The 13,284-nt window shown below is 39.9% G+C and overlaps 7 protein-coding genes across 7 annotated transcripts; 2 read left to right on the plus strand and 5 right to left on the minus strand.

The window, feature by feature from the left end:
* Positions 1-347: 347 nt before the first annotated feature.
* Positions 348-2,780, plus strand: FKH2 (forkhead family transcription factor FKH2; the record flags this gene model as incomplete). Its single annotated transcript, XM_448150.1, has 1 exon — positions 348-2,780. One exon carries the CDS (start codon positions 348-350, stop codon positions 2,778-2,780), a length of 2,433 nt encoding a protein of 810 aa, XP_448150.1.
* Positions 2,781-4,609: 1,829 nt separating this feature from the next.
* On the plus strand, positions 4,610-5,803 carry RPL16B (60S ribosomal protein uL13; the record flags this gene model as incomplete). The annotated part of the gene is made up of 2 exons (XM_448152.1): positions 4,610-4,643; positions 5,235-5,803. 2 exons carry the CDS (start codon positions 4,610-4,612, stop codon positions 5,801-5,803), a joined length of 603 nt encoding a protein of 200 aa, XP_448152.1.
* Positions 5,804-6,444: 641 nt separating this feature from the next.
* On the minus strand, positions 6,445-6,627 carry TOM7 (Tom7p; the record flags this gene model as incomplete). Its single annotated transcript, XM_448153.1, has 1 exon — positions 6,445-6,627. The coding sequence occupies one exon, from the start codon at positions 6,625-6,627 to the stop codon at positions 6,445-6,447; it is 183 nt and encodes a 60-aa protein (XP_448153.1).
* A 372-nt stretch (positions 6,628-6,999) lies between these two features.
* LAT1 (dihydrolipoyllysine-residue acetyltransferase) lies at positions 7,000-8,409 on the minus strand (the record flags this gene model as incomplete). The annotated part of the gene is made up of 1 exon (XM_448154.1): positions 7,000-8,409. One exon carries the CDS (start codon positions 8,407-8,409, stop codon positions 7,000-7,002), a length of 1,410 nt encoding a protein of 469 aa, XP_448154.1.
* Positions 8,410-9,017: 608 nt separating this feature from the next.
* Positions 9,018-9,941, minus strand: RNH201 (ribonuclease H2 catalytic subunit RNH201; the record flags this gene model as incomplete). Its single annotated transcript, XM_448155.1, has 1 exon — positions 9,018-9,941. One exon carries the CDS (start codon positions 9,939-9,941, stop codon positions 9,018-9,020), a length of 924 nt encoding a protein of 307 aa, XP_448155.1.
* A 284-nt stretch (positions 9,942-10,225) lies between these two features.
* On the minus strand, positions 10,226-11,857 carry MSK1 (lysine--tRNA ligase MSK1; the record flags this gene model as incomplete). Its single annotated transcript, XM_448156.1, has 1 exon — positions 10,226-11,857. The coding sequence occupies one exon, from the start codon at positions 11,855-11,857 to the stop codon at positions 10,226-10,228; it is 1,632 nt and encodes a 543-aa protein (XP_448156.1).
* Positions 11,858-12,182: 325 nt separating this feature from the next.
* Positions 12,183-13,049, minus strand: IMP4 (snoRNA-binding rRNA-processing protein IMP4; the record flags this gene model as incomplete). Its single annotated transcript, XM_448157.1, has 1 exon — positions 12,183-13,049. One exon carries the CDS (start codon positions 13,047-13,049, stop codon positions 12,183-12,185), a length of 867 nt encoding a protein of 288 aa, XP_448157.1.
* Between the last annotated feature and the right edge of the window lie 235 nt (positions 13,050-13,284).

Here is a 13,284-nt window from a genome sequence, read left to right on the forward strand (position 1 = left end):
CCCAGAGAGCTATTATCATGGCCCATTGGGCCAAGGCCTAATTTTGCTTTTTTCGTCTGATCCTGCGGGATTTTCTGAGCGATTCAGGCATCCGGGAGGGATTTCCGCTTTTTTCCTAGCAGTGAAGGAACAACAACAAAGAAAAAAAATTTGGTAAATAAACAACAACAATAGTCTAAAATGGCTAAAGTGCGATCCCTGTTCAGCGGTAAAACTGTTGGAGCAGTGTAAACAGTACTAGCCGCTTTATTTGTTTTCATTGCTCTTCTTGAGGGAAGCGTACGGTAAACCACTACGGCGTTTTAGGAATTTAGCTAGAACAACTATCGCATACGCACAAACACACGATGGAGGCCAGAAGCCAGCACCAGCAAGGGCTGACGAATGCAGTGATATCTGCGCTCGCTGTGCCTGAGCAGAGTACAACTGTTTCGAAGCAATATTCCAACGAGCGCAATGTTGCGACTGAGGTGCAGGCGTATGCCAAGATTTCAGGACGGGACTGGACTTATTATGTGAAGAACTTAGAGGTGTCGATCGGCAGGAACACTGATCCGAGCAGCAAAGATGGGGAGCGAGACTCCGGCATCGATATTGATTTGGGTCCCGCGAAAGTGGTGTCTAGAAGACATGCTACTATAAAGTTCAACATGGAATACGGTGGCTGGGAGCTGAAGATACTGGGACGGAACGGTGGTAAAGTCAATTTCCATAGAGTCGAGGCAGGCGCCAATGCCCCTAGTATAAAACTTTCATCGGGAACGATACTAGATATTGGCGGTACACAGATGATATTTATACTGCCTGATCAAGAGCCTTTTATACCACAGGAGTGTCTTGAAAACCTGATGCCCACTTTGGTGAGTATATACGGTGTCGATGGATCCAATATTGCCAATGATAACCCGCTACTGCGAGAAGTTATCCGTGAATCAAACTACGTGAAAACTCACAGAGAGCTATCCAGGCAACCACCTGGAATTAACCAGCAGGTCAGAACTTTTAAGATGTACGGCAGTGGATCGTCTTTTCATCTTGGTGATAGTACTCCAAACTTTTATGGAACTGCCGCAACACCAATACCTGGTATGGCTACTTCCGGTATCGCGGCCAATAACAAACAACCTAACAGTTCCTATCAAAATGTAAATAATGCTGGGCCTAATGGAGCAGGAATAGGCCAAAACATGAATACGATCAGCGATTTCCCACAATCACTAGATTTTGCATCCGACTTGTCAAGAGATGAGAACAGAAATATCAAACCACCATATTCTTATGCGACGATGATTACTCAAGCCATATTATCCACCGGAGAAGGTGTTATTTCACTTGCAGATATTTATAAGTACATCTCATCCAATTATTCCTATTATAGATACGCAAAAACTGGTTGGCAAAACTCTATCAGACACAATCTTTCTTTGAATAAAGCCTTTGAAAAAGTACCAAGAAGGCCAAATGAACCAGGTAAAGGTATGAAATGGAGAATTAGTAAGGATTACCAAGAAGAGTTCCTACAAAAGTGGAATAGTGGCAATGGTAATAAAATAAGACGGGGCTCATCAGTTTCAAGACAACTACAGCTACATATGTCTAAATTTAATAGACTACCTACACAGAATGATTACAGCAATGATGTTGCTTCTGAGGACAAAAAAGTTACCAAAAAGCACTCAAAAAAGTCAAGTACTAGCAGTGGTGGCACTATGAGTACTGTCAATAGCGGACAGAATTCTCTAAGCTCTATTGAAAGTCATCCAGACGTCAACTTTGACAAATACGGTATAATGGGTAGCTCTAGGAATAGCATGCAGTTACTGCCCCCTACTCTACCGGAACAGCCAACAAATACAATGCAACCACCAATTAGGGAAACTCTCGAACCAATTACAAGCTACAGTGTTGCTAGGAAAAACCCAACAAATAATGCGCTTGTATCCTTTACTAATGCATCCTCGTCTTACTTGAAGCCAACTACATCAAGCAATTCCGCACCTAGTTTACCTAGCATTTCCACCAAAGGAATACAGAATCTACCATTACCAACTACTGCTGGATCAGCCTCTAATTTATTACAACAAAATCCTCACCTGTCACCATCATACGATTCACTGTTGAGGTCACCAACTAAGTCCTTTCATGTAACTGCAATGGAGGCGTACACTCCAGAGAGAGGTAGCGCACAAACCAATTTTTCTCCAAGTAATAGTCGTGGTGAGAATAATCCAACAGGAGTAGGCCTCCCCAGTGTATCACTTCCTAATGGCCACACTTTCAGCGATGATATGAGGAAAACAGAGTTGATGCCAAGCATCCAAGATCCGAACCCAGGAGGTTTGAGAAGTACAAACATGAGCGATAGGCTGACTCCCGCCAATTTTGGAAGTGCTAAATCCTCCCAATATAGAAACTCACCTGGCGGATGGAACTCATTGTTATTTAGTTCCGTGAATAACACACCGAAGTTCTCATTAGACTCAGATACCAAGAATGGCAACCAAACCCCAAAAGATCTAAATGGCTCTGCTAGCGTCAAATCTAGCATCAGCGAAGGTAGACCTGACGTAGGAAACCCAAGTGCTACAACATCGAATGGAAATGACTTGACTGTCAGTGTTCCGGACTTAGACTCCAAGGACATCAACTCTTCGCCATTAAAAAGACACTTAGAGAACAGAAGAGACACAGAAGGTAATATCCCAGAAGACCCATCGAGGAAAACCGACAGAAATATGCTGTTGGATACTGACAGCGCCAAGATTACAATCGTGAAATGAAACGCTATTTTTTGTTTATCCTCTTACAAAACAGCAAGTTTTGTACACGCTTTTAAATTTTTTTTCATGAAATTTCTACAAATGAGTTCCTATAACTGTTACAAAGTTAGTAACAGTGCTTTTTTTTTATTTCTACCATACCTATTTTTTTTGAAATCCATATTATTTGTTATTATTTTGGGCTGAAGATAATATTGACTATTCATTTCTTTTGACATATCGTACTTTATTTTATTTTTACTTTATTTTTTTTTTGTTACAATCTTTGTTCCAATGCCTAGCTCAAACCACCAAATTTTCACGTCGTTATTGGTCATCTCTACCTCGCCCTCACCTCATTTTTTTTTTGCATATATAAGCTAGCCAAAGCACCTTTTTATAGAAAAATAAAAGTACCAAAAAATAATATGAGTTCATTTTTATGCAGTATGGCTACCCATTGACGCCCTCTCTCAGTATATTTTTCTATTCTTGGACGTGTAGTACGAGGAGAATCACATGAATAATTCTCACACAAATCCCACTGAGATTGTCGTACACCAATCACACCTCACTACTACCCGCAGAATGAATGGGATCTTGTGCCTCCCCTTAAAAAATTGTCAATTCACTGATGTCCTTCCTCTCCAGATCCCGTCTAACTTAACGTCGTACGCACTTCCTCTGCAAAAGTCAAGTCTTGATGCATCCTTCCCTGCCGATAATGGGCACTTGCGAATTGAGTTTCAGGTTCAGCAGAGAACCAGCGTAGCATATACAACAGGGGGGAGGAGGGGGAGGGCAGCTCCTGCACCTGTCCTTCAGAAAGTGCAGTAGAGAGAAGCATACTCACAACAAGCAAAAATGCTATTTTTCTCGTTTTCATGTTGTCGTGCAGTCGGATATACTTATTTGACTGTTTTTAAATATTACACCCAGACATCTTAATTAATACACCCAGACACCTTTGATATCTGATTTGGTTGATTTTCACCGGTGTATCAGTGTCGCTCTCCAGTCTGTGGCCCGGGAAGACGTGGGTCGACGGGTGTGTGTGTGGCTAGAGGCAGGCTTGTGCCAGCCTGGCAACACAGACAGCTTCCAATATGCCCCCACCACCAGCACAGCCAGTACAGTAATTGTCAGGAGAAGGGACTTGGAATACCAGAGCCACGCCAGATGCTACAGACCGTAAGCTTCGGGTTTGTGGTGCAGGCCGGCCAGATGCTGCCGTGTCACCTCCTTCTAGTGAGCTAGTGAGGGTGGGGAGGGGGCCAGGGTGTAGGATCAGAGGGGACTGGTTGAGCTTCCGCATCACTAATCCCACCAAACCTTCGCACCAGTCTCTCGTCCTTGCTGAAGTCTTGGGCCGGCGGTGAACCTAGCTTGAAGCTTGTCCTGCCACTAGTCTGGGAATCAACCTCTCTTGCGGACACTCCCAAGCTGCCAGCAGCAAGGGCGAGGAGAGAGAGTGAGCAATCCAGCCTAGCTCCTGGTGTCCCAGCCTACGCCTTGTCCCATTCCTTAGGCAGAGACTCTACGCAACTCGCCCTCCACAACGCGAACTTCGCTGGCGAACTTGTTTGCCAAAGTTTCCACAAACTGAGAATTTCACTCTCACGGTGAGTTCACCACTCACACTGACAACAGTCCACATACACTGGCTCAGGACTGGTCCTACCTGTGGGAAAGTGAGCGAGCAGTGCCATCGTCGGATAATTTTGCAAAACTGTATAACCATTTTTTGATATTGATCAGAAGTAATATATATACAAATATACTGTTTTGTGGTAGATTTAACCTCTATTTCAAGAGTCACTAAGAAAACCACAACCTAAGAGGAGATTAAGATGTCTACTTTCGAAAAAGTCGTTGTTATTGACGGTACGTACACTATCCACAAAACTATAAGCGCTCTATGCACTTCCTGGAGCCTGTTGACTGGGAGAATTACACTACACCATCGAACCATATGAGGATTACAAGCACGATTGTTGCGTATAGGGATGGACTCGATAGATACTTTATGAAGCAAGTTGCATAAATTGAAAAGAAAACTATATGTGTCCAACCAGGAAAGAACCACTATCTTATTGAGAAAAGTTTTTGAGTTTATCAATGATTAAGGATTATGAATGGGAACATATATCAGAACAACACATTGTTTTTGAAAAAAGTTTTAGATAGATTTGGATTTTTCTGATTATGAACTTTGATTATGCCTTACATAGGAAAAAGCTGAAAATACTGATTATCATATGAAGTGGTTCCGATACGGACCTATACTGCCCAATATACACTTAACGATGAAAAAAAGTTGCTAAGCTCTCTACAGTCAGATATGCGATTGAATATTTTTTACTAACAGTTTTATTTGTAAATATTTTTTTGCTTCCTGTAAGGTGTTACAATTATTTGAGGAACAATGCCTTCATGAGAAAATGTCAAAATGTTTGCAATCCATAATTTGAATAGCTAAGGGTCACTTAGTCGGTCGTTTGGCTTCCATTGTTGCTAAGCAACTATTGAACGGTCAAAAGATCGTTGTCGTCAGAGCCGAAGCCCTAAACATCTCTGGTGAATTCTTCAGAAACAAGTTGAAGTACCACGACTTCTTGAGAAAGGCTACTGCTTTCAACAAGACCCGTGGTCCATTCCACTTCAGAGCCCCATCTAGAATCTTCTACAAGGCTGTCCGTGGTATGATCTCTCACAAGACTGCCCGTGGTAAGGCTGCTTTGGAAAGATTAAAGGTTTTCGAAGGTGTTCCACCACCATACGACAAGAAGAAGAGAGTTGTTGTCCCAGAAGCTTTGAGAGTCTTGAGATTGAAGCCAGGTAGAAAGTACACCACTCTAGCTAAGTTGTCTACTTCCGTCGGTTGGAAGTACGAAGACGTCGTTGCTAAGTTGGAAGAAAAGAGAAAGGTCAGATCCGCTGAATACTACGCTAAGAAGAGAGCCTTCAACAAGAAGGTTACCGCTGCCACCGCCTCTGCTGCTGAAACTGATGCTGCTAAGAAGTTGGCTACTCTAGGTTACTAAGCATATTTTGTTAACCAACAATTAAAAAATTAACAACTTAATCATTCTCTTTCAACTGTTTTATCCATCATAACATCAAAGAACGAATATAACTTTTTAAAATTTTTTTAGAATAAAATTTTAACCAAATACAAACCATTTTTAAAAAAACTCTTACTTATATACTATAATATAATCTTACCATATTTAAGTATCTCAAACTGGCTTGGGAGAAACGCCTGGTATCGCTGAATATGAACTACCAACAGTCAACATATGTGATCGTTCTCAATGGGTATGAACCACTGGAAATCAATAAATGAAGATCAAATAGTAAGTAAAATGATGTCACAGATTAAAAATACGATATAAAAACTAAAAGTCTAGATACAGATATGTGCAGATAGGTAACATTTTTCTTCCTTTCAACAAATTAAATCACAAACATGCTGAGCTGCTATCGAATTTTATATGTACACGTAGAAATGAGCAACGAGCTCCATTAATGTAAGCCGAGGACTCATCAAAGTAATCGTTTGTGATCGAATAAAGAAAAAAACAACAATGGTTTTTGTTAGTACACTGTGTCAAAAGAATTTAACAACACAATGTGCAACTAGCTATAATATCCCTTATTGGAGTCAAACAGATATTCTAGATATTTAAACACTTGGCAATGGGGAAAGTAGGTTGAATAGGTTTGGCTTGTTAGCTGTTTGGGCCCAGCCAAGATATAGGACGAATGGGATCCAACCATAGTGGGCAACTCTTTGTGTTAGGTCGAGGATCTTGTTGAAGCGCTCCTTTGATTCGTCGCTTAAAATGAAAGATGGCAAAAAGTTCATGTTGTTCGTAGTTGTGTTTATTTCAGTTGCTTTTCTAGGACAGGAATTGCAACTTTTGAATTCAATATGTATGATTTTATAGCATTGAAAGTCTTCAAATTTCAATCCGAAAGGTCAAAAGTCTTTCAAAAGTACAAATATATGCATATCATATATAACGTCACATGAAAGTTATGAAGGCTCATAGGAGTTCAAGTAATTCGATTTGCTACGCTAAACGCTGCATATGACAATTATAATACATTTATGTAGGTGTCAGTTTCACAAAAATTAGAATATCAATTATCCATGGAAAAGAGCTAAAATTTCCACTACGCTTATATATATATACTTATTGAATAGAAGAGAAGGAAAATACTGAATGACTCACATCTACAATAGTAACTGCAATGGGTTTTCAATAACGGTCTTCAATTCTCTCATGAAATCAGCACCTTTAGCACCGTCAATGGTTCTGTGGTCAAATGTACCTGTTATTGTGACTTGGTCATCGAATGCGATACCGTTTTCAGCACCAGCGTCTTCGACAGCAACTCTCTTTACAGTACCGATGGCCAAGATGGTGGATTGAGGTGGGTTTATGATAGAAGTGAACATTGATACTGCAGGGTTCATACCTAAGTTAGAAATACAGATAGTACCACCTTGGAATTCTTCTGGTACAAGCTTGTTGATCTTGGCACGGGAAGCCAATTCCTTGACTTCCTTGGAAATTTCAATTAGGCCCTTAGACTCTGCATTTTTAACAATAGGAGTCAAAAGACCAGTTGGTGTAGCAACAGCAACAGAGACGTCGACATTCTTGAATTGTCTGATGATACCCTCATTTTGAAGCCAATAAGAGTTAGCATCTGGTACTCTTCTAGCTGCTACCGTGACAGCCTTGATCAAGATATCATTGATAGATAGCTTATATTGGTCCTTGGCTGTAGCATTTAAGGACTTTCTTAGCTTTAATAACTTGGAGACAGAAATATCAGATGAAACAATGTATGATGGAATACTTTGTCTGGATTGTAGCAAGCGGTCACCAATAATTTGTCTCATATTAGTAATCTCCAAGTCTTCATAGGAAGCACCTCCAGTGGTAGAAGGAGTGGCCGATGGTGCAGCAGTAGAAGTGCTCTTTGGCGCACTTTCCAAGTACTTCTCGACATCGGCCTTAGTGATACGGCCACGAGGACCAGTACCTTTGACACTCTTCAAAGCAATACCTTTCTCTAGAGCAATAGTCTTCGCTAGAGGAGAGGCAATGATTCTGTCACCTGAAGCAACTGAAGAGGGTGTAGAATTAGACTTTGCAGCCTTCTTCTCAGATTTCTCCTCTTTCACTTCTTCCTTCTTTGGTTCTTCCTTTTGTTCCTCGGCTGCCGGAGCGGATGAAGACTGAGATCCACCAGCATCCTCTACTGTAAAGTCTTTGAATGCAGCAACATCTGCTTCATCTTCAACATACACAGCAATTGGTCTGCTAACAGCAACATCCTTGGTACCGGCTGGGACCAGAATCTTTGCCAGATAACCTTCGTCTTGGAACTCAAAGTCCATCTGAGCCTTATCGGTCTCAATTTCGGCTAGGACATCACCAGGAGCCAAGGAATCACCTTCCTTTTTAGACCACACAGCCAAGTTACCTTGACTCATCGTTGGAGACAACGCTGGCATACCTATCACAGTGTGAGGTGGGAAAGATGCATACAATCTCAATGTCATTGGAGTAACTAGACGGCCTCTCAAGGCAGTCCTAGAGACTTGGGGCAATGCTCTCAATAATGCAGACATATCTGTTCAATTCCAGAAAAAAAGATACTGTTATGTTTTGGAATTAGCAAAGTTTAATCCAAAAGAGACAACCTTCTCAAGGGAAATTAGTTAAATAGTAGAATATAATCAAAAATTAGTTATGAAGTGTTATCTAAACTCTTCAATTTTCTTCAAAATTCCAGCTTGCTCAATGAAAACCTTCCAGGAGTTCCTTATCAGTCAATTCTAACCCGATTTCTCTCAAAACTTCGCAGTTTTTCACAATTCTTTCGTGACTATAACTTGAAGCAAGGTACAATTACTCAATTTGTAACACTAGTAGTATTTATGAACAGTCTACAGTCCTGAAACTAACCGCTCTCAACCAACAACAAAACTCTTATTATCCGTCTTTTGCTGAGGGGTTTGCCCTTCCAACAGTTTAGGAGCATTTTTCCAAGCTTGGAGGAGATGGGAAGAGCAGAAAGATCAGCTGATACGGATTTTTATATAGTCGTTATACATGATGATAATACACATTGTCAAGTAGATATAAAGCATATGCTACTGCAAATTCCGTTTTTCCAGATGACAGATTTAGCTTATTTTTGTTGCCAACACTAAGATCCAGCTTTCCATCTGGAGCTTCAGCTTCTCATGAACCAGTTGTCGAGGGTAGGGGGCTTTTCGTAGAAGTTTGTCTCCGGGACAGGTATTGGCACCAGTTTACGCTTTGTATTGGTATAATCTTCGTCCCACTTTATCGATACGCTACCCGTCGATTTGTCCTTTAACAGTGTCTGGCATGTCTGCCATGAGAATCGGACTATTTCTATAGGCCACCCGAGCAGAGGCTTCTGGTTCCCCTTTAACCAAGCGACTGTTTTAGGGTCTGATGGGTAGCCTGAACCCATAATCTCATCAGGTGTTCTCCTCAGACTCTCTATTAGCAAATCTCTGGTAACTTTAGCTACCACACTCGCCACACTTACCACACAGTACAACGAATCGGCTTTCTTAGCAACGGTGAATTTAATTGATGGAAATCTGTCTTCCAACTTGCGTTGATAAGAGGCTGGAGGACCCACAGTATCAACATACACATGATCTATACTGACCCCTCGGTCAATTACACCTTGTATTAGAGCCATTGTCACATCATGTGCTTGCTCGTTCAAGTTATAGTTTCTGGAAGGTGGATAGCGAGACATACCTGTCGATATATCATATGGCGTGATTGCTGTAGTGGCATACCCTACTTGATCTATTTCTCCCGCATACATCTTACTGAATAGCATCCTTCTTACAGGATCTGTCAGTTTCTTGGAGTCATCAAACGTATATTTTGGGATTAAAACTTTGTCCTGGTATTCCTTTGTGCAATAGCTGATACCATATACCATAGGACCCATAACTGGACCACGGCCAGCTTCATCAACACCAAGTATCACTGGTGATTCATTGGCAATGACACTTTTGGGTATCTCTGAGTAATACGTTTTAGTCTTTAATGAATTCAAAGAAACCTGCACAGTAGGTGGTAACACATTCTTCTCTTCTGTAACCGTCATACTTAATCGATATATAAAGTATCTTGACTGCTAACTGGTATCTAATACGCAGAAAAGTTGTCTAGAGTAATTGCAACTTATATGCAATTGTGTTTTTATTTATGCGATGAGCTTCTGATTTCTATGATTCACGTCAACAATGTCACAGAACGCGAAAAATAATCAATGAGCGCAATAGCGGATCAATACACTCAAAGTACACTTTTCATATAAAAAATCAAATAATGAATTCATGATATCCCATGCTATCTATTTACAAGATATAGTACTAGGTCAACTTGTTCTTACTGTCTATTTACGTCATCCAGGGTTCCAAATGGCAGTACTTGTTCAATACGTTGGCATCCAGTGATAAGCATGCACAGGCGATCAATTCCAAGGCCGAAGCCACCTATGGGTGGCATACCCCACTTCATCGCATTGATGTACTCTTGATCTATCGAACTCAGAGTGTCATTATCTCCGTAGTCCTCTTTCATGCGCGCCTGTTGCTCAAATTTTTCTAACTGGACTTGAGGGCAGTTCTCTTCTTCATAAGCATTGCTATATTCTCTACCTTTTATAAATAACTCAAACCTCTTTGTCGTCCGCGAATCATCGGGATTACTCTTGGCTAGGGGAGATATCACCGCTGGGTGGTGATATATAATAGTAGGATGACTACTATTACAATATTTTTCCTCAATTAGCTCGGAACATAATCTGTTTAATATTTGGGAAGAAGAATACGAAGATGACTTTCCAAAAAACTGGCCCTTGTATTTTTGAGGAATGACTTCCAGCAATTGCTTTGAATCCTCTATTTTTACTTGTGAAAGGTCAACGCCTAGCTCCTTTGATAACGTAGGTAAAAATTCAACTCTCTTAAATTTCCAATTGTTACTTTTCAATATGTCTTCTAACTCCAACAGTGATTCAGGTAGATACTGCTTTATTGTTAAATTGTTAGTCAGATCTGTTATAATCTTCTTAAACAAGTCTTCATTTAGCTTTATTAGATCTTCCATTGTCAAGTAAGATTGGTAGAATTCCAACGTCGTGAATTCTGGATTATGACTTCCATCTATACCTTCATTTCTGAAAGATTTACCTATCTCAAAAACCTTATTACAACCTGAAATGATTAGACGTTTCAGCCATAATTCTGGTGCTACTCTCAACATAAGTTTATCAAAGTCCTTTGATGATGACATAAATGGTTTGGCGACGGCACCATTACTTTTAGATGATAATATTGGCGTTTCAACCTCAATGAAATCCCGTTCCTCCAAAAAGTTTCTGATAGACTTTAAAATGGAGCTTCTAATTCGTATGTTCTGAAACCCATTAATCTGATAGTCGACAACTTTGTTACTATTCGATTTTACCGTATCGATAAGTTTAGGTGGAAGAGGCATCTGTGCGACCGATAATATCTTCGGCAAATCTGTGCAACGAAGTGATATATTCTTCATCCTTGACTTGGATAATCGCGGTAAACCAGTTGTCATTACATAGTCGCCTTTCCTTAAAAAGGACAGCTCACTTTCGAAAGTTGCCGAATTTCCAATTTCTCGACAATTTAATATCAACTGAATACCATGAATTCCATCCACCAGATCAATAAATGCCATCTTTTTCCCTGAGAATCGTATACTTTTGATCCTGCCGCATAATGATATTTTTTGGTTTATTTTGTTCAATTGATCTTCAGATGTACTCCCATACTTCTTCAAAAATATATCAATACTGACTAAATTACCACGCTCAATAGAACTCATAGAAGGATAATACCTATCCAATGAGCTCAAAACCAATTCATTTCTCTTCGTGAATTCTAGATTACTAGAATCAATAGCAACCTTTGATGCCAAACCTCTACCAATTCGTATCCTCGAGCTCGCGTACAGCAGCCGAGCACCAACTATACGAAGCATTGATTGTGCTTGCTTGTAGACATCAAATTTAACTTAAAGGGTTTCTATAGTCTATAATCGTCCTTCAAGGTTTGAATCATGCATACTAATATGAATTTTGCAGTATTTCATCCTTTTGCGATGCCCTTGTCAATTATTATTCGTCATTATGGATGCGACATCAAGATAGTCATAGTCATGTAGCAGTAACCTAAGACAGATAGAGATAAGCTAGGGATTACGTTGCACAATTATTTACATGTTCATTGTAAATTTCAAACAGTAAAGTTGTTAATGAATGCAGTTATTTTATTTGTAAATGTATATTGAAATATGTAGCTATCTTTTACAAGTAATCCTTTCTGTTTGCAGTTCTAACAAATCTTCTCAGTTGCCATTCGACATCAGCATCCTTGTTCTCCAATGTACCCAGTCTTAATTCAAAGAGTCTCATTTCAAACCTAGGACCAACTTCCGCCATCTCAACACCATCTTTTGTACGCACATATACATGTTGTCTAACACTAATAAAATCACCTCTGTTTGCAAAAGTTATTACCCTAGAAGAATCCTTTTTTGGCCCTGGTGGGAAAAGATTTTTCAATATGGTAACAACTCTGTTACCTAGAGGTGTAGTAAAATTATCAAATATCAGATGTGGATTGACTTCGCTTTGATTACCTCTGTTTAGTATATCATGCCTTAGAACTACATTGTGTAAACTGAAAAATGCCGTAGGCCCATATGGGAAATGCGATACTGTTAAAGATGTTGGGACACCTCTATGCTCATGTAGTACAATCAAATCTGTTGTGCCTGATTTTTTGCAAGCCGATACCAAGTCTGCCATAACGTAGTTACCTCTATTCAGTCTTACTGCATTAGGAAACAGTAGTTTTATCTCCTTGGCAAATTGCGCTAATCTTGAACTTGGATCTCTGGATGTAGTTACAATAACTCTTGCTTCAACTATACCACTACTTGCAGAATACTCATCATCAACACCGGCCTCATCCTCATTGTCAGCCATACTCTGATCATAACGGAAATCCTTTTGTAGCTGCTCATCCTCTGCTAATTCTTTCGGTAGTGGCTTACCTTGAGCAAGTGCTTGCTTGATAATCTGTCTTTTTTGTTGTAATTGTGTCTCTTGTAGCTCTTGGGCTTTCCGATATAGATATTCCCTTCTCTCACGAGCTTGTCTCCTCAACATTTTGTATTGTTTTCCTGCTAATTATTCCTTGAAACAGTTATATAAGGATCAACTTGAATATACCGTGGACACTTAGATCTAACAACAGTAAACAAAGTATGATGTTAACTAATATACGTTATATCATTACTTTTTAGATGCTCATCGCAAAATTTTTCAAAATTTCAATTTTTTTCAGAAATAGTGATGCCCTTTACTCGAAACTGAAAATGCGATGGATTATTGCGATGCACAC

This window comes from Nakaseomyces glabratus, chromosome J (assembly GCF_010111755.1).
Source record: "Nakaseomyces glabratus chromosome J, complete sequence".
NCBI lineage: Eukaryota > Fungi > Ascomycota > Saccharomycetes > Saccharomycetales > Saccharomycetaceae > Nakaseomyces > Nakaseomyces glabratus.